This window comes from Cydia amplana, chromosome 1 (genome assembly GCF_948474715.1).
Source record: "Cydia amplana chromosome 1, ilCydAmpl1.1, whole genome shotgun sequence".
Taxonomy (NCBI): Eukaryota; Metazoa; Arthropoda; class Insecta; order Lepidoptera; family Tortricidae; genus Cydia; species Cydia amplana.
This window is the reverse complement of record NC_086069.1, coordinates 12,861,333-12,883,155: the sequence shown is the minus strand read 5'-3', so window position 1 is coordinate 12,883,155 and position 21,823 is coordinate 12,861,333. Positions and strand designations below refer to the sequence as shown.

The 21,823-nt window shown below is 36.7% G+C and overlaps 1 protein-coding gene across 1 annotated transcript in view; it reads left to right on the top strand.

The window, feature by feature from the left end:
* Window positions 1-17,917, top strand: part of LOC134648535 (homeobox protein Nkx-6.2) — a 66,016-nt gene extending 48,099 nt beyond the window's left edge. Inside the window, exon 3 of the mRNA XM_063503060.1 lies at window positions 17,365-17,917. Coding sequence (XP_063359130.1) covers window positions 17,365-17,571 — 207 coding nt within the window. The 3' untranslated portion in view covers window positions 17,572-17,917. The remainder of the gene's footprint in view (window positions 1-17,364) is intronic.
* The last annotated feature ends 3,906 nt before the right edge of the window (window positions 17,918-21,823 follow it).

The window sequence follows — 21,823 nt, the reverse complement described above, 5'->3', positions numbered from 1 at the left end:
TTCCAAATAATGACGCACATCTATCCATAATAAATCCAGCATCTATTAATGAACTTAGCTTGAAAAAATAACCCAGATCCCCGGAACATTATGTTATTCCATTCAAGCTTCCTTACACCCTTTGACCCATCTTCCAATATTTCCAAAGTGCACAGTCTGTCACATTATTTTAAATAGCCATCAAAAGCATGTTGGCCGGCCAATCGGAAAGACATTAGCCGGATCGATTCCCGCTACACGTGTCTTTCCCCCCACCGCGAGGGGGTGGGGGCAGGGTGTCCCGGGGCCCGTATGGACTACTTGGGCCAGACGTTTTCGGCAAACGTAGACAAAGCTACTTTAAATACCTATTGCGGTATGGTTGTCTGAAACTATTTTTATTGTTTAAAAAAATAAAATGTCTTTATCAAGATTTTTTTTGTTTGGAAATAAGGCTTAAGTTACACATTTTATAATGGCCTTTACAAAACTTGGGGCCTGTCACTCGAAATTAAATATTTCTTACTTTTACTATAACGCTTTCAATGCTAATCTCGCATGTGCGTGCTGAAAGCCAATTTACCGCTATAAATACGATTCTCCTGCTACTCATCATAACAAAACACACTTCTATAATACATATAAGGACTTTGAAAAATATATTACGCTTTTTGAGTCGTTGGGTAGGTACCTAAGGTAAGATTATTTTTAAACGAATTTAATTACTATAGAGTGTCATATTTATATCCCTAGCATATTTATAAATCAAAGCAAATCTATACAACCCTACCATAACACAAAAGCACGGTGTCTATAAAAAAAAGGTATGAGCGAATAAGCAATAGCGATCGAGTGGAGAGGCTCGAGGCCGATAATCGCGCCGTGCGTATGCGGCTCGCGGAGCCTTTATATTATTATTATATCCACATATTGACTCGCGCTGAGCGAATTTCACGACAAATGGACGAAACTGAGCAGTTGCAGCGGTATTACTGAGGACTAAACTCGTTTGTTTATTAGCCACATTCGAAGGATTTGGAGAATGTCGTAGAATCGCAAACGGTAACTACAAAAGTATTATTATATTATTATAATACACTTAAAATTATTGCTGCTTAGATATAAATAAAATAAAGAAAGTTATAATTTTACTATAAACATAAAATAAAAACAATTTATCATATAAAACGATATACCTACTTAAAAGTGTTCTAGATGCACAATTGCGTACCTACCTAGTATTTTATTTGTTGTACCTACTCGTATCATTGCGTTGAACAGTATTAATCTATTAATTGCCAGAGTGAGATCACACCTAAAATTGGTCACTGAAACAAATAATGACCAACATTTAAAAATAACCACCACAGATTAATAAAAACCACGCGTGTCCATAAAAATCTGTGTGGCCATGAAATTTGATGCGCCATCATATCAATATAACGAGGAGTTCTCTCGATACCATTCGATTGTATTCGATTTCATTCGATTCTCAGATCGATTCATGAATATATATTGCGTTTTCAGTCGGCCTATGCGAATAATGAATTCGTTTATCCTGATTATGTTCTCGATTCGTATGATGTAATTTATTTGCATTTTTTCTGGATAAAAAATATTGTATGGCAATCGATGTGTGAGTTGTATTTGATTTTGTCTCTTTTCTGATTGGGCCCTTTGATGTTAGCAAATAAACTTATTGTGCATATATTACAATAACATAACAATAACCGCACTGAAAGTAAGTAATATAATATTAGCTATACTTATGGCAATTGCTACTATTCCTGTATACTTCAAAATCTTATACAGTTCCAATACCAAATACCTTGGGTGAAGCAAACAGTATCGTTTACTTATAAAATAACTAATATAGGTATGTATAAGTCACTGTAATTGAATCCTGAAAAACATTTTTTTCATGCACGGAAGTATGTGATTATAATTTAAGCAAATATGCACGCAGACCCTACACTTGTGCACAAAATGTGGTAAGAAGTACTGTGGAAATACACAAGAAATACCTAGTTACGTTATATAATTTGTGGTATCATATAAGACACAATCCTATAAAATAAACTTAGTAATTGCAGGTAATGTTGACTAATGTTAGCGAAGATCTTGAGTTCAGATTGTATGTATGTAAATATATAATATCTTGTGTGCAAAAATGCTAAACTGCAGCTGCTAGTGGACAAATTTGAAACTAAATAGGTATTTAGTGTGTGATTAGGTAATCAACACGACTAGCACGACTTTAACTCTTAATGTTTGGATGCGTTGCCTTTTGCGATTGCATGCGTAAGTTGGACCCACGGCCGTCTTGCTGCTGTATTACACCTAAATCTATAAGGTGTAACCGAGTAATCGTACAATTTATATATGTATGTATATTTAATCTAAGATCAAACTTGATTGGTTCACCTGAGATGAACACTCGCTTGCGCTTTGTGAACAATAGGAATGTGGAGTCTGGACACATCTCTTTATTGTTCTCAGTTATTATTGGATTCATAAAATAGTGTAATAATATGACATAGGTCTAGTAATACGAAGGATTTACTGATGTAGTTATATTATCTAGATTCGCAGCTTGTATTCGTTTATAAAAGCCCAGTACAACAATTTAAAGAGTATAAATCGCAGTTTGCGTTATCCCATTGTTTTAGTCAAATCAAAACTAGTAGACAACAGTCAATTTTAATTGGTCCGTAGGTATACACATCTGAATCTGAAAAGATAGATTTACGTCACAGACACAGGTGACAGCAAAGCAACTTGTTTGTCACCGCCCATTCGTCACACACGTAAACAAAAATCGCCTGTCGAAAAAAACCACCATTTGTTACCTATCCATTTACCCGGGCGGGTATCAGGGTCCATTAATAACGCGGACTTATCCGGCCTAATCTGGTTCATTCCCGCTTTCCGCGAACGATTCTTTTTCGCGCCAAAAAAGCCGCCATGTCTGTCCGCGCAGATTTATTGCGTTCGCGGATTAAACGCTGGATAAATAATAAAACCGCGTATAAAACACTCGGTGTGTGATTCCGATATCGGATATACGAACGTTTCTGCCAACGTAACCAGCAAACCCGCGAACGTTTATATTCCGTTTTGTTGCGTTGTCTGTGGAGCGAGTTTCCTTTGTTTTTTCAAACTGGCAACATTATTGTCTGCACCAAAGAGTTGGTTAGATAGGGCACTGAATGTAGGGTTGTTTGCGCGAATTTTCAATTTGTTTCGGCGGTTTCCTTTATCGGGCTCCTCTCCGGGGACTGAGATATCCCCCTGTTATTGATAGTCGTAACGGCGTAATTGGAGTGTTTACGGCCGAGCCGATGGGCTATGAAAATTATGTTAGTAAACAAAGGCTTCCTTTACGCTTTATTACTCTTATCTATAAAAGAAATAATGACTACAAAAGAGCTGAAATTGTTTGTACGTCTTTGTTATACATTATTTTAAAAATCTATCAAAACACAATTTCAAAAACAACTTAAAAAACAACAAAAAAAAATTAAGAAATCAAATCTAAAAAATAGTAATCTCTAATTCATCTAGCTTTGATGCATACGATACAAGAAATTAAATATTCCTAACTTAATCATAACACTCGTGCGAATCAATGAAAGCTGATTCGGAAAATAGGATAATATAATTGTCTGCTCAGTTTAGATCATCAAATCAATAATTTTATGCTAATTTGAGCTACTTTTTCATGCTCGTGCATATTTTACGAGCTACTTAGTGAAGGTAAGTCATTCACTTTTCTTACCTGATTATGATCGACATTAAAATATATCAGCTGTGGTTAACCAATTCTTGATTCTCACCATTTTGTGGTGGGCAGTTGTAATAATAGTCCAGTTGAAGAATCTGCGCTAAACTTTTTTACGCAGTCAACTCTTAACAATTGGTGATCCAATTAATGTTAGTGTCATCCTGAATATATTTAACATGGGAATATATTTTCCAATAGGTAACTTTTAACAAACGCATCACTTTATGCTGATATAGTAATCCCATTAAGCCGCCACATTACTTCATATCACTAAACAAATCAATCTAATCGCCCCTAAACGAACAGTAAATACATTGCAAAATGTAAAATAATGCACCCTTCACACGATAAGACGTGGTCGCAGTTTGCTGGCAACACTGGCTAATACCTTAATTTAAATTTAAATGACATCTAAGCTCGTGGACGATAGGGGGTTTGGGAGTGACGTTGTGTTTTGTTTAATGGTTTTGCAAATTGTGGTCAAGAGTGATTTAGCAATTGCCTTTATTTTTAAGGACATGATGTTAACTCAAGCGCTGAACATTCTGTAGGTTTATTGTAGGCTATATTGTTTAAGGTTACATTGATATTGAGACTGCAAGGGTGGGTTTGCAGCCGCAGGAAATAGGTGATGACACTGTCAATTTCCGCGATAAATTGTATATAGATGTCTTTGCAGAATTGCAGCCGTGATTAGGAAAGTTTATGCCATCATTCATTTTATCAAGGAGATGAACAATTAGACAGTGACAGCTTCGGTTTTCCACTGCTGCAACGCTACAACAGTAATGTTGCTGCAAACACAATTTGAATGTAGCTTATTTATAAAAATATTACCAGTCTGCAATTAAAGTCAATTAGCAATCAGGGGGCTCAATTATCTCTGCATTTCACACTTACTTAAATGACGTGGAATGAATACACAAAGTAGTTTAGCGTGAATGGCAACAACGATGTAACAAAATTAGGCACTATATCCATACTTAATATTATAAATGCGAAAGTGTGTCTGTCTGTCTGTCTGTCTGTTACTTCTTCACGCTAAAACCGCTTTAGTTGAAATTTGGTACCTATGAGTCCCGGGAAAGGACGTAGGGTAGTTTTTATCCAAGAAATCAACCTTTAAGGGGATGGAAAGCGGGGTGGAAGTTTGTATAGGGAATCGATAAAAAGCATTTTGGATAAAAAATAAGCTACCCAAAGTACTAACTCCACACAGACAGACGAAGTCGCGGGCAAAAGCTAGTTATTAATAACTGTGCGTTAAAATATAGAAACTCAAAAGTGCCTTTATTATTACAATGACATTAGGTGTGTAATTTTCCCGCCACACCCAATACCAACATTACGGCGTGTCGCGCCATAAAGACGGGTTCGCACGCTAATTCCGAATTGATGAGTGGCTTACACGCTGATAAGGCGGGGGAGGGCACCCTTTAAAATTTCAAGATTGAAGATAACCAGTTTACATGTGCTGGCTTTATTTTACATATATTACGTGTGTGGAATTATTGAAGATTAAATGGCGTGTGTATTTTATTTCTAATAGCATGATCTGAGATTATTGGGTTAGACTCAGTTTGTATTTAAATCTGAGGCATCGTTTTATAAGATGCAACCATTAAGTATATTTAGGTTTCTTCCAAAGGTCTTGAGGAGTTGAAATGTTGAAATGAAAAAATTAGCCTTACTTAATGTGTTACTACTCAAGAGCTTTATTAGCTACTATCCTACGAAATATACCTAAAGTAAATTTTTTTAATCGGTAGACTAAAATGACATTTCTTAATATGAAATGACATTTTATGTTCATACTATGAAATGTCATTTTAGTCTACCGAATAAAAAAATAGACTTTATATATTTTTATAATATACGGTAAAATAATAAAGCCCCGGTTAACGAAAAATAAGCAGCAAAATTGTATCCTTGTCATCTGTAACAGAACTTGAATCAGAGCCAAAACTAATAACGGGCGAAATTTAAAAACTCCAAAATTAATAAGAAAAGGTGAAATCCATTTAGATATGAGCGCCGCGCCGGCGCGCCGCCGCCGCCGACAAAATTTTCGCGCCGCCGCCGCCGACGCTGCGCTATCGGCGTGGCATCGGCGTGACCTTGGTAGTTACTACTACTTTCAGAATCAGATAATATATTTTTAATCGAGTTTAGATCATTAACGGCGCCACTTCGAATAGTTTATAGGCATTCAAAAGGTATTTTAGGCCCATATAATTCAAAAATATCGAAGGCAAATGCAAAATTATCTGTCTAGTAACCGCGCTACTAGTCTTGAGGAAACGAAATTATTTAATATCAATTTTAACATCAATATGCTTGTAATAAACATACTGATTTCCTTCCATGTTTATTGTGGAACGTTCCACATTACAATTTATAGATTGTATATATATACACTAGACATGTCAATCACAATGAAAAAATTTACTGTGATCAACTCTAGCTAACGTGAGACTCGAACCCACATCTTTGGATTACCGATCCAATGCATAACTACGAGGGGTATTCAAAATATTCTCGGTATGAGAATGAAAACAAACAAGTACGAAAAGTTTGATATTTTTATTTTTCAATATACTCCCCCCCTATGTTCATACACTTAAAAGATCGATCAATTATTTTTTTTAATCCCTCGTAAATTTTTTTTTATCTTTCGTGTAAAAATGCTCCTCCACTGCCGCCTTCAATGCTTCATCGTCAGAAAATTTATTTCCACGCAGATCCTTTTTAAGATTGGGGAGCAAAAAGAAGTCGCTGGGGGCTAAGTCCGGACTATACGGTGGGTGAGTAACAGTTTTAAACCCACGTTCAACAATAGCTGCCTTGGCAATATGAGCAGTATGGACGGGGGCGTTGTCATGCAGAAGCAGAATACCTTTGGTTAACTTTCCTCGCCTCTTTTCTTTAATTACATCCTTTAATTGACGTAGAATGTTAGCGTAGTACTGTCCTGTGATATTTACACCTTTTTCTTTATAATCGATTAGTAATACTCCTTCACAATCCCAAAATATCGTGGCCATGACCTTGCCAGCTGAAGGGATGACCTTCAACTTCTTGGGATGAGCTGAACCATTAATGTGCCACTGCATGGACTCTTGTTTACTCTCTGGGTCATAATGATGAACCCAGGTTTCATCTCCAGTAACTATTCTTTGCAGCACCTCATCAGGATTTTCACCGCACAGGTCAATAAAATCGGAACAACAAGCTACACGCATGTCTTTTTGAAGCCGAGTCAGCATTCGCGGAACCCATCTTGCACTTACTTTTGACATATTAAGATGGTCATGTATAATATCATGTACGGTACCAATAGAGAGATTGGTTACTTGTGCTATAGATTTTACCTTCACTCGACCATCTTCCAATATAAGTTTTTCCACTTTATCAATATTTTCTTGTGAAGTAGCTACTACAGGCCGGCCAGGTCTAGGGTCATCTTCAATACTCTCCCTTCCGCGTTTAAACTCGCTTGACCACTTTTGAATGGTAGATAAAGAAGGAGCAGACTCACGGTAAACACAATCCATTTCCTCTTTTATGGTTTTTTGATTTTTACCCTGTTTTGTCAAGAATTTTATCACGCATCGATGTTCTAATTTAGTTAACATTGTCAATTCGCACAGGATGTTCATGTTTGTTCAGCAATTGCAGAAAAACAAAAGACTATCTCGGTTCGAATTATACTTTTTTTTAATGTCAATGAATAAACCTTAGCGGCCAGTAACGAAAGAAATTTTAGAAGAGGTTGTAAGATATCAATACCGAGAATATTTTGAACGCCCCTCGTAATTTTGCCGGCTAACCATCCGTCATTTACCGCGAATTTAACCATTGCAAGCATAGTTAAACGTCTTTAAAAGGTATAAAATGGGGTTAATTTTGAGATATTAAGCGTTTCCACGTCCAAATCTCCGGCCGTTGGCTTCGCACGGAAGGGCGTCGGAATCGGGTCTCAATTAAACTTGGCCACTGTTGAAATTTCAAGCTTTGCTCTCTCGCAGCTCAATCTTTGGCCTTGCATCGCTCGTATGGAATTAATCCGCTAACTGAACCTGCAAGTTTTTGGCCCTGTTTGGAGCTCAAATTACGGCCTGTTTTAAAACGCTTGAGCATTGGTCCTTATCCGATCTTAGCTCCATTTCAGCTCGGCCTTGGGCGTCGCTCGAATGCGCCCGCAGGAAAGCTCCAGATCTTTAACACTATGGCTTCAGTCTTTATCGGCCTGCACCCTCGCTCTGCTCTCTTGCAGCTCGGCCTCGCACAGAAGCGCGCCGCAATCGGCGCTCCAGGCGTTCAGCCGTCAGCCAAGCTTACACTTGGCGTTCGATTCTTAGCTGTATGCTTACCTGCAGCTCATCCTCTGGCCTCGCATTGGGAGGCGTCGAAATCAAGTCTTCGGTGTTACATGGAGCTCGGCGCTGGACCTCACTTTTTGACATAAATCGGTTTTATTGGGTCGATATTGGTTAATGACGGAGCTCGTTTTTTTTGGACTGTCGACAAGACGTTTCCCTGATACAGTCAATCCGCAATTTTTAACTTAGCACAAAAGATAAGGGCCTCGCTAAGATCTTCCGGCCAAAGCCTCGCCATGATTAAGACCGCCTCTGATGCCGCGCGTTACCGCTTATCCACAGTTTATACGATATCAATTTTTTTCGTACCATTATTCAATAAATTATCCTTCAAAATAAAAAATGCATTTATTTCATAACTTTCTTACAGAAAAAACATGTTTTTTCGGTAAAATTTTGGTTTTAATTCTTTTTCATTAATCGAAGGTGTTTCAAGGCCACGCCGCCGATTCGCCGCCGCCGCCGACCAATTTTGACCGGCGCGCCGCCGCCGGCTATATGCCTATCGGCGCTCATATCTAAATCCATTAGTCATGTCGGAAAAAAATTAAAAAAACAAACTGCTATCAAAAATCTCAGCCGTTTCATTAACTCTGAGAAAAAAATGTCGCCCGAAGATAAAATTTTAAAGGTACTTTTTTAAATTAATTAATAAGGGAGAGGTGAAGTAGGGAGAAAAATTAAATGTCAAAATTACAACAAGATTTGCTTTAATTATGTCCGTTAGGGAGCCGTGGGGTGTACACTAATTACATTTTCTTAATTTGCAAACTTCCTCTTGTTGCATTTGGACTTGTCCGGTACTGCCGTCTCTCGTGACTTGTATTGGAAAAGTTTGTTTTTGACAAATTTAAATCGCTTTTGGCAATGTTCGTAGGTACTGTAGCTACAGAAAAAAATCTTGGTAGCTATGTGTTTAGATGACGTATACATCTGAACTATAGATTTGTTTTAATTGCGGTTTTATACCTATCGTCACTAAGACATCATTTCTTGTTGAATTCGTTCAAGTAACTAAGAACCGACACAATCCACCTCTTTATTTTTGTTTCAATGAAAAACCGTCCTTAATTACACTCCTAAGATAATGCTAAATACTTCACATTAACATTTTTATATTCTCTTCACTGAAAAAAGGGGTTCACCCACCGGGGGGTAAATTGTAGATAACTGAGTTTATCGCTTTAATATCTCTTCGTCTTTAAAAATTTGCTAATGAGTTTTTTTAATAACGCAATTTGGCTCTTCCCTAATCCTTCTCTTGATTTAGAGACGTCACGTCATCCCAGTTTCGTTCGCCATAAACTTTTTTAGTTACTTATTGTTTTAATTTTTCTGTCTACTTAGTGGGAGTTAAGAGAGGTCATCACCTCTAACATCTTATTCACTTAGAGCCACTTGCACCATTCCACTAACCCGGGGTTAACCGGTTAAAACCTGAGTTACCATGGTTACCAGTACAATTTGACACTGGGTTAACGGTTTAACCGCTTGACCCCGGGTTAGTGGGATGGTGCAAGTGGGCCTTAGGATTTTATAGTTAGAGTATTTATAGTTAAGGCTTTTTAATGTTATGCAGGAGTTATGCACAAGATACTGATAGATCAGTGGTTGTAGAGCTCTCTAAAATGAACGCAACTTTGTATTTGGATAATCAATCTTTACTATTTATTTGTCCCGAAATAATTAACCTTGATAATCGTGTTATTACCGAGCTATGCATGTTCATGCTCTAACTAGTCTTCCGAACGCGAACGCCTTGGTTGCGTGGGAACCGGCCAAAGATCAATAAGTGATTAGGGCCAATCCGGCGCTTATTCTCCGATAATGGCCGAATATTAATTATTAATAAGAGTTACTGAAGCGCGGATTATTGCATGTTTCTTAAGAGCGGTGAATGCTGACTGGATTCTGGCGTGGCGCTTAGTTTTTATACTAATAGGGGTAAGAGAAACACTTGTGGGGAAAATACAAAAAAACTGATGCTTAAACTTAAAAATACTTACCTACATAGAAGGATTTTCCTCATACGGTTTCCCTTGCTCTAAGCAAAATAAACTGTGACTCTTACCCCTTCTGACCTTATATTTAATATAACCATCACCTATATGTTTCATAGGTGAAGATCAGGTCATTTTATAAAGCATTCTGACTCTTGTAAAATTGTATTGTTTTTCGTTGCTTGAATGTCGTTAAATATTTGTCTAATGCACCACCTATATCGTAGATTATCATAAGTATTATAACGCTTAAACTGTCGTGAGTCATATGGATATTAAAATAAACTTGAACATGGTAGCACAACGCATTTGAAACATGTCGTACTAAATGTGACTTCAGTACCTGAGTTAAACCGTTATAAATATTTTTATAATCATAATATAATAATGTAATTATGATGGTATTTGTTGTCCCTGTGAATTTAAAACCATCTACGAATTTATGAATATTCCACGTTTGTCCAAACCGCGTCCATAAATATCCTAAAAATCTAAAAGGCCGCAAAGATACCATCCGAATGCACAGAATGGAAATTGCATTCCATTTCCATTCTACATCGGTATCCATTAGGCCGACGTTTCCATCGATCAAACGTTCCAATTTGTTCCTGGCCACAAATACTGAATGTCAAAAAAGAATAAAGTCGTAGCTATATGGTCTGTGACTGTGACGTGCTGTTTGTCTGTGGTTTTTGGCGGACTGTGAGAAATGGTCTACTATGGACGAAAACTTTTATGTAACGGCCAATCACCGACCAGTGTTAAGGTTAACTAGTTACCTGATTATAAATAGATATAAGTAGGTACCTACACTAGGTATACACGCATCATCTTACTGATGATTTCGCTAATGGGCCCGATTCGGATTTTGAAATAGACATCTGATAGATATCTTTTAGACATCACGACAACGATATGTTTAAGATCTAACCTTTCAAATTTGACATTTGCGCGATTCTGGAGATACTCTTGAACAATGTCCACAAGATATGGCTTAGAGATCCAATTCACATCTAATAGATATCTAACTCTATCTAACGTAAAAGTGACATTGGTTGCTCGAATTGCGCTGCAAAAGAGAACTAGTTGAAATCTAAACTATAACGTATCTAGAATGGATCTAGTACGTGTCGTCACTTGTGAATATCTTGAAGTTCGAATACGGCAGAATGTCAAAAGTGTGCTCGTAGAGCATGACGTTGTTCCGTAGGTAGTTGTTTTTAGGGTTCCGTAGCCAAATGGCAAAAAACGGAACCCTTATAGATTCGTCATGTCTGTCTGTCTGTCTGTCCGTCTGTCCGTCTGTCCGTCTGTCTGTCCGTCCGTATGTCACAGCCACTTTTCTCCGAAACTATAAGAACTATACTGTTGAAACTTGGTAAGTAGATGTATTCTGTGAACCGCATTAAGATTTTCACACAAAAATAGAAAAAAAACAATAAATTTTTGGGGTTCCTCATACTTCGAACTGAAACTCAAAATTTTTTTTTTCATCAAACCCATACGTGTGCGGTATCTATGGATAGGTATTCAAAAATGATATTGAGGTTTCTAATATAATTTTTTTCTAAACTGAATAGTTTGCGCGAGAGACACTTCCAAAGTGGTAAAATGTGTGTCCCCCCCCTGTAACTTCTAAAATAAGAGAATGATAAAACTAAAAAAATATATGATGTACATTACCATGTAAACTTCCACCGAAAATTGGTTTGAACGAGATCTAGTAAGTAGTTTTTTTTTATACGTCATAAATCGCCTAAATACGGAACCCTTCATGGGCGAGTCCGACTCGCACTTGGCCGCTTTTTTGGTAATGTGAATGTGCTAGCTGGACTTTACCAATAGCCCCGATGAGTTGTCGGAATACGCGTTTTTGAAGACTAATTCTTCATTAGCTGCACTCTTTCACCTTAGAGAACTGCACCTATCAATATTACACTTTGGACAATATAATGAGCAAAAAACAAAAAAAATATTCTCGATACCACTTCGCCATTTTGAAGTTCAACCGGTAATTCTCTCCTCTCTCCTACTCTCTAATCCCTATTAATACGAATGAATAGATATCTATAGTCTGGATTATAATATATATTCTGGCACAGCGACGTTGTCAGAAGAAAAAGGTGGCAAAATAATTAGGCGCGAAGAGTTGGCTTCCCATTGAAAATTTGAATTTCGCACCTTTTTCTACTGCCAAGTTGGATGCGTTTCAGTATAGGTATAACCTACTGCTGTGGGGGTTGTTTTTTAATGACTTCTACAACCACGAGAACTCAGTCGCGGGCAGTAGAGTCTGTTCGGAAAGAAATGAGTCGTCGTTGAATGTATTATGGGCCCCATACATTCACGACTCTTCTCTTTCCGCACTCCTAGCTAATTGCCATGTTATTATCGCAATAAAGTTTAAGGATTTTTTTTACTTTTACGTATAATGAGGTTTAATTAAAATGACACGTAACTCATAAGGATCTTGCAGGATTATAGGTATGCGATAAGCGTGAAGACCGTGAAACCCCGGAATAGAGTAACAAAAACCAGAAACTGCATTTTTTCACCATAACAAAATGTAAACAAAGGCAATCTTCACTTATCTAGGATAGACAAAACCCTTTCCAGTGTATCCGCACATCATTAGCGATCATTTGTCACTGCACCCTTCCGCTAATGGTGCCGCTTAATGGCCCCGCTCGTACATGTGTCGGATCGTAGCTGTTGGACCGCCAGATTTGGTTACGCTTCATGTAGTCGCTATCAAAATACCTGTAATGTAATAGGTCACTCAAAATATCTCAAAGTGCATTGTAATTACTTGATACTAATGACAATATAAGTTAATTCTAAGAAAATTATGACAGTGGTAACTTACAGGTTAGCGCCCGTGTCCAGCCTTAGTAGCACGGTCGCATTTTTATCGTTTGTCACCATGCCTGTCACTTTCTACCAAGTATGTAAGTACGAAAGTGACGGGCATAGTGATAGTCGATAAAAATGGAACCATGCTGAGCCCGCAGTAGTATTTTAGACGAAAAGCGCATTTAGGATTTGGAAACGAATACCTATAGTTTGTTGGTAATCGACACGAGAGCACGAGAGAGAAAAAACAAATCAAGTAAAATGTTTCATAAATAGATACACTGAACGCGTTTTGAAACCTTTATTCTTTAGGGTTGTTTACGTACCGTGCGCTAGAAACTTTCTTATGAATCAGTATATTAATTTGAATGTATACCTATTGAATGCACTCGCGTAACAAAAGAATAAAACATTCTCCTTATCATTCAAATTAATTGCTTGGAAAACAACATGGCGGACATGTTAAGACGCCTTTATTCGCCGACGCCACTGAAAGCGCATTATCTCTATCAAGCCATTACAGAGCTCTCTTGTGAAAAATAATAGATATTCACATAATTATCCCAACCCTCCTCTGGCGCGTGAGATGGCGATATCACTGTCATAGCATACGGCAAAGCGAGACGGACATATTTCGTTTCGTGCGTCTTTAAGCACTTAAGTAATTGAATGCAGGGGGCTCGGGTAAGTTGGGGCATAAAGGAAGACTGGAAAATAATAATATAAGTAATAATGTTCGCGGCGCGGCGTGAAAGGGTCGCAAGTTATGGAGACTACTGTAGTCGTAAATATAATAATAAACATACGTCACGATGTTTGTTGGGCCAACATTGAGTTTATCCGAGTTGTTATGAGCTGGGCGGTAACTGACGCATAAAAGGTGGTTACTTGAACCTGAACTGAAACCAGTTCTGTTTTGCGAAGTTATTCAACCTCAAATAATTGCTTACCTATGGACTAGTATTATATGATCTGTGCCTATGGGGTCTTTAGGCAGATTAAAAGCAGGTATGTTCTGAAGTTGTTTCAAGAATTACTTTATTTAATTACCTACTTATAATTCTTAAAGACACAGCCTTTTAAAATTTTAATTGGCACGCCGGAATACATACAATACAAAACTAGTAGATATTTTAAAAGGTAAAGTAGGCAAATATTATAATATCAAAATACACAAACATACATAATATATTATTAGGTTCTTTTACCAATTCCATATTATGGCAGACATCTTTACAATGTAAACTACCTACTAAATAGATACAAGACATAAACATGAAGTTTGTCGCATCAAGTTGGCAGTAAAAACAAATGACGCAATAATAATGCGACTAACTTACGATGTCTTGTTTTGTACGCTCCCATTTTTTTTATTGCTATTTTGTTGTGTGTTGGCTTTATTTTTTCAATTCAGTTTAATGGCCTACATAGTTTCCTCTCGGTCGTTAAGTTCTATTTAGAAGTTAAATTATATAAACGTGTACTTTTTTGTACATTTAAAAATAAACACTCCATAGAGGTAACCTTACTTACCTATTTATTCACTATATATTCCATATTCCCGTTTATGCACTATGTATTCCTGTTAAGTCCCGTTGTACAATTTAATAATGTGTAGAAATCGTGAATGAGAACTAGCGACATCTAGCCATCAGAACCATGAAATATTTGGATGGGCAATCTCCCCCTTATGGCCATCTACACCGGAATTACCCTAATCCAATAAGGACCACAGGCTAATTCTAATAAATAATTAATACATGTTACAATGAGAAATGACATTAATATGATGTCAATGAACGTTCGAATTGACTTGCCAGAGTTGCCAAATATTCAGTAGATAACGAAAAAATAAATAGGTATGTACTGAATCGCTTGGCAATAATTTACAGTCAGCAGCAGTAGTTGCTAAGCGGGCGAGGTGTTCAAAATTACCTTGACGCGCTCTTATTCTCCTAACAATAAAGTCGCGTCAAGATCATTTTGAACACCTCGCCCGCTTAGCTACTATTGCTGCTGACTGTACCTATAGGTATCTCAAAATTCATTTAACACTGAATACTCGTACTAACACGTTATCGCGTCCTGAAAGCATAAATCGAAACGTGCCAAAGACATAAAAAATAAAAACTGCAAAAAATAAAAAAGCGGCCAAGTGCGAGTCGGACTCGCCCATGAAGGGTTCCGTATTTAGGCGATTTATGACGTATAAAAAAAAACTACTTACTAGATCTCGTTCAAACCAATTTTCGGTGGAAGTTTACATGGTAATGTACATCATATATTTTTTTTAGTTTTATCATTCTCTTATTTTAGAAGTTACAGGGGGGGGGGACACACATTTTACCACTTTGGAAGTGTCTCTCGCGCAAACTATTCAGTTTAGAAAAAAATGATATTAGAAACCTCAATATCATTTTTGAAGACCTATCCATAGATACCCCACACGTATGGGTTTGATGAAAAAAAAATTTTTGAGTTTCAGTTCGAAGTATGGGGAACCCCAAAAATTTATTGTTTTTTTTCTATTTTTGTGTGAAAATCTTAATGCGGTTCACAGAATACATCTACTTACCAAGTTTCAACAGTATAGTTCTTATAGTTTCGGAGAAAAGTGGCTGTGACATACGGACGGACAGACGGACAGACGGACAGACAGACAGACATGACGAATCTATAAGGGTTCCGTTTTTTGCCATTTGGCTACGGAACCCTAAAAAGAAGTGTTTTAATGGGTTCACAGTGACCATAAAGCTTAAAAATCACACAAATCAATTTTTATTTTCAATTTCATTTTTAATGAGGCTGTATAGAGTGCGAAACGAAGTTTTTATGGCGCTATCGCAAGTTAAGGGTCTAATTAATGAACGGTATTTGATGTTGCAGTTGTGTCTGGTAAGCAATAACCCTAGGTATATCTGTCATCTATCCCTACATTTCTATGAAATGATATTTTGATGGACTATTAATATTTTTTTAATTGCAATAGCAGTTCTTGATAGTAAAGTGATGCAATTTTTGACTTACGCCCTTTCAGAATGAACTAGATAGATATAAAACAAAAAAATGGGTCGCTTAAAACTTCATCTTCTTTCTAAATGGAAGGAAGTTGTAAATATGAAAATAAACAATAGTTTCTACAAACTACAGTACAAGTAAACTATAGTACAAACTAAACTAAACTACTATAGGTAGGCGTGGCTCACTCCACGATTTCGTCGCTTTGCTACAGGTAGCTAAAAGTACATCTGTTCCACCCCAATTTTGGGGAAAGCCATAAGCCGCGCGTGGCGCTGTCGCCACCTAGCGACCATATCTGTGCTGATCGCAACAGACGCGTTTTGTTAGAGAGTGAGTCTTCTGTACTTAGTACTATTATTTATTCTGTGCTATAGGGAAAGCTGTATAGATGCATATATTTATCATAATTTAGATGTCTAAACACTATTAACCAACAAAATTAGATTAAATTAGATAAAGGTAGGTAACTAAACTTCTCGGTTATATCTTACAATCCAATCAAGATTTGACACCATTACCAATCATAATACCAGGACATAATAACGGTGGCATCTGCTTCAAAGTAAATCTCCCAGCCCGGAATCGACAAGCATCCTTCTAATAATGAGAATGTATTTATGACCTAATTAAACTGCCGGCTGCCTCCCGGAACCTACAGAGCGGGACAGGTTTACTCTGATCTAAAGAAGAGAAAGAAGGATAGCACAGGGTCGACGCCAGTGATTAATGATTGTTATATGGCTGGTTAAGTACCGTGTAATTTGCAAAACGACCCTTAATTACCGTAGAACACGGCTACTATCTCCATCCTTATCGCGCTTGAGGCGTTTGTGTGGGCGCGAGGGAGGGCAGCGTAAGTTGCCGGTTCAACTTCAAAGGCGTTGTTTAATGAGGCATTATGATGTCGCTTGAGCAGATTAGGTTCACATGGCGCTGAAAATTTGTTTGCGCGCTCTTTATATTTGGCTTTCGGGAGGTAAACAGGGGCTTGAATTTAGTGGCGCATTACGGCGCCCGCTACACAAAGGTGTTTAAGTTTCAAACTAATGTTTGCTTTCATATTCACGTTTAATCCCAAGATCGTGAAACTTGATATACCTAAATATGAGTATAAGGACATAATACGAGTACATGGTTGCAACAACATAGTTACCTACGTCAGATCAGATAGTAGAGCAACACTACTGTTCTCCTGCAATGTATTTCAAAATGGTCGGCAATCGTGCCGAAAGTCCATCGGTGGTCCATAACTGTGATCCTCTGCAAGTTTAATATTAACTTACTTGATAATAAAATAGTATCTTAAAGTAGAAAAATACACTCATGTTCACTTTCTTGTTCACAGGTATGGTTTCAAAACAGAAGAACAAAATGGCGGAAAAAGCACGCGGCCGAAATGGCGACCGCCAAACGCAAACAAGAGGAGCTCGGCGACGAGTGCGACGACCAGGAGCCCCAGGACAACGACCCCTGCAGCGACGAGGACGACGCCAAGCGGCCGCGCCTCGACATCCACCACCCCATGCACCATCTGCCTCACCACCGTCAGTGATCGCTCCCGACAGGCGTCAAAGACTATGAACCCAACGCCTGTGCAAAATCTAGTGCTCCCAGTGACATTTACAGACCACCCAGTGACGTTGGATGGTACTCCTTCCCCGAAGAAGGCCCATGTGATCTCTCCAACTGGCAGATCAAAATGAACAAGTTCGAACAGAGTATGGCGGAGAACGAGAGAGAGATAGCCACCAGCGAGGTGGATAGTGAACAAGGTGTGAGTGAAACGAACGATGATGCTCAGCCCATTAATTTTGCGTATTATCATTTTTAATGAGATATAGGATTTTATGCGTTGCTGGCACAACAAGATAGTATGTTACATATTTCTGCTCTTCATGAATAAGAACGCGTTAATATTTAGGTAAATGTAACATACTGTGTATATTGTTTATGCCCTTTTTGCAAGTTTAATTGACAGGAGATACAATCGGTCTAAGACCTAAAAATTAAAAGTTTTATTTTAATATTTATTTTAAATTGGAAAGTTTTATACTTGCTAGATGTACAGCAACGTTCATGTACTTTAAATTGAAGCTTGATCTTTAATGTTGTAAATAGCTACATTTAAGTAGTCATGTGATAAAATAAGTATTTATTATAGTTAGATTTTACATGGTACTAAATGTATTTTGTGAGTAATTACTAATAATTGTACATTTTATGCTCCCGGTGCCAATTTTCCTATAAGTAGAAACATTTAGTATTAGTATGTATAAGACCTGTGGTTGTCTGCGACCTAAAAATTGATATATGTAGCAGAGTGGAGAATAGAAACGTCATTAAATACCTACATCTGAAACGTACCTATGTTATGTGGATCTAAAAAATTAAATTTATATAATAAAGTTTGTTGATCATTAAAACAATTGTCATAAATAGTAGTTGCCACTAAACCATTACCCATAAAAACGATTATGTCAATTTAATACAAATTCATAATTTTCATCGATATAAAAAGCCGATAAGAAAATAACAATTGTCAAAGCAGGTACTTAACGTATAATTTCAGTGTGATACTCGTAATATGCAAGCTAACTGCTAGCCCTAACTTTTGTTTACTGTGTGACGCCTTGAAATTAAAAGCAGCAAAGCAGAACATAAGACAAATTATTGATAATAACTATCATAACTAATTATGAATATATTTATACGAGTATTTTGACAAAAAAAAGTGAATACGCTTATTTTCTGTACCACTTATAGTTGTACGGTTTTTTTAAACACGGCAACCAATCCGTATTGCTTAAAACAGGCCCACACTCAGACCCAGACCCAGCTCCCTCGCGGCTGACAGATTTATTTGCCATCATTAGGGTGATCTCATCTAATTGGGTGATAAAATTGAAATTTGAATAAAAGTCCATGTTATTATCAATCAATGTCTTTAGTTTTAATAGGAACTGCAGACAGTCTTACTATTGGCATAATCAGACATTTAAATCTTAATTATAAGAAATAATACTGTGCATAATCTTCTTTTTTTTATGCTGCCTGAACATCGCTAATTTGGTGACAATAACCTTAAGTCGGTGATACGTACTACTCTAATTAGACTATAACCAAATTACACAAGTTTTTATTTTTTTTATCACATAATTAGGGATAATGAAATTTTATTAAAATATATTTAGAGTACAATATTAATTATAAGGTATTAAAATAAATTGCTCGTTTAGATAAAAAGTCTTGAGAATACAATCCACTACAAGAACGACACCTCCAGTCATCTTCAGTCTTTTCCTTCATTTTCTGCTTTTTTTTTGTTTTTTCTGCATTCGATTCACCTTTATTTGAACTTTTTCTTCCTTTTTTGGGATCTAATGTTCTGAGAATTAAAAAATTACAATAATAAGTAAAAAAAATAACTCATTTAATTTGGTGATACAGACCCCCAAAATAATATGCTAATGTTACTTAAGTATCGCAAATTTATTAATTATAGTCTTTTCAATACAATACATGCATTAAATAATTAAAATACCGCATTGTAACTACATTTCACTCATTTATTTATTTCTCACTTAACTTACCTTGTTTTATTTGGTGATACCGTTGCGGCGTCAAACGTTTGAAAATGATAAAATTTTGACCGGCTTTCACAAAATACTGTGAAAAAACTATGCAAGTTGTGTTAAAAATAATAATGGATATACCAAAAAATAATATCCTTTTACTACTCTGTCCACTTTTTGTATAAATTAAGGCACTTTTAGTAATTAAAAACGAATTATAAACGGAGAACCTGTTTGTACAAGTCCGCGCGGCGCCGAAATGAGGTCTAGCGCGAGAAATTTGCAAATATTAACTATCTCGCTCTCTCAATTTGACCCACAAGAATGCAAACGGAATTCTACCTTAATACTTTGCCGTAAGGTCGCATTGAAAAGGCCCTAAATCACTAGCTTTACTGGGTATCATGCTTCAAAACTTGTATCACCGAATTAGGCGTGTCACCAAATAATGCGAGTTTACCCTACTTATGTTCTAGTTCATAAAACAAATTGTAAATATGGAATTAAGGATGACTCACGTTAGACCGGTCTGTGCCCAGGCCGAGGCGTCCGTCTTGTCATGTTCTATGACGGCTGATCGGTGAACAAGTGGTGCTTTCCATAGAAAACGAAGCGCCGGAAGCTCCGGCCCGTTCCCGGTCCGGTCTAGCGTGAGTCATCCTTTATTTCAAACTATTGTCCAAATAAAAGCATAATATTGAATATTGACAACGACGATGTCGCCCTGCAATATGTAAATTGTACATTTAAGTTAAGAAATGTAAATAGATATTTAAACGAATTTAACAAGTACTGTAATTATAAAAAACAAGGATTGATAACCACGCAAGTTGTATATACAAATAGGTTAAGACGCAATCAGTCAGTGCAGAACTGAACTGAAGTTTTATTTCTATCGGAGCATGTATATAGATATCTTCCAAAATAAAAAGCATCCCGCTAAGCTTACTGTATCCCGATTATGTATTAAAAAATAAAATGTAATTGTTACGCAAATTAGAGCAAAATTATTTTTATTACGTAAAAGATTGCAACAGGACCTATACTAAACTTATGGTCTAATATGGCTTATTATTATGGCTTATGGTATTCATATTTTAGTGCAGCCCTATATTTTTAACAAACGGTTTTGAAGAGTAGATAGATGAGTTATTTCCTACAAATAAATTAATTTGTGGAAAACATGCCTCAACGAAATATAGGTATTGACAACTTCGCTGCCAACCTGCTGTTTTTCTCTTCGTAGACGCTTTTCGCTACAAGCGATAAAACCCGTGTTTAACGGCTACGCTCGTAGCGCGTAACCGAGCTGGCAGTGAATCTGTTAAGAGTGTGAACCAGTGCAACCATAAGTCAAAGCAGTTTACAGTCCTTTACAAATATGCAATATCATTTATAAAATAGGTTATAATGAGCTTCAACACGTATGTGCTTTTCACTATCATAGTTACGCCGTTCATACCGATCAAAATTAGATTGTAGACTTGCCGTGGGATCGACATAAGTGGTTGAATAAAACAGTTAGTAAAATATGATATGGCATTTTCATTATTACCACAATACTTATATAAAACACCTGTCTTTACTTGCAGGCCCTAAAAAAGAAACCCTTATTCACAACAAACCTATAATTACAAAAAATAATGAATCCCAAATTCAATTCAATATATTTATTTCAGACTGCATAGGTCCATAAAATTGTTAATATTACAAGTACTTACAAAATTAAAAAGTCTAACTGCCCGATTCGAACTTTAAGATACGTCAAATATTACTCTATATATGATACGGATTAGATATTTCTGTGTCAAAAGTGACGTTTCTTCAAACAAAAACGTATCTAGACGAAATATTTGACGTATCTTAAGGTTCGAAACGGGCCGTAAATACCTACTTAAAACGGTTCATTAGATATCTAGTTGTCGTCAAAAGAAATGGACACTGTGTCAATGTAAATACAGATCTTGAGATACAGCTCACTGACAGATAGACTAGCAGACAGACATAAATAAAATGAAAACTAAGTAAGCATGTAGTTAATTTGCTAACGGATTTTGTAACCGTTTGCTTAATTAAAAATAGGCAAATCGAAACAACATAATAGTGTAATTTTACTAGATACACAATATTTTTGTTTTTTTACGAGTATATCAGTAGCACAACCTTTAATTCATGTAAATTGTGCTTAATTTTTTTTTATATACGCCACATAGCCTTGCCTTGCCTACATAG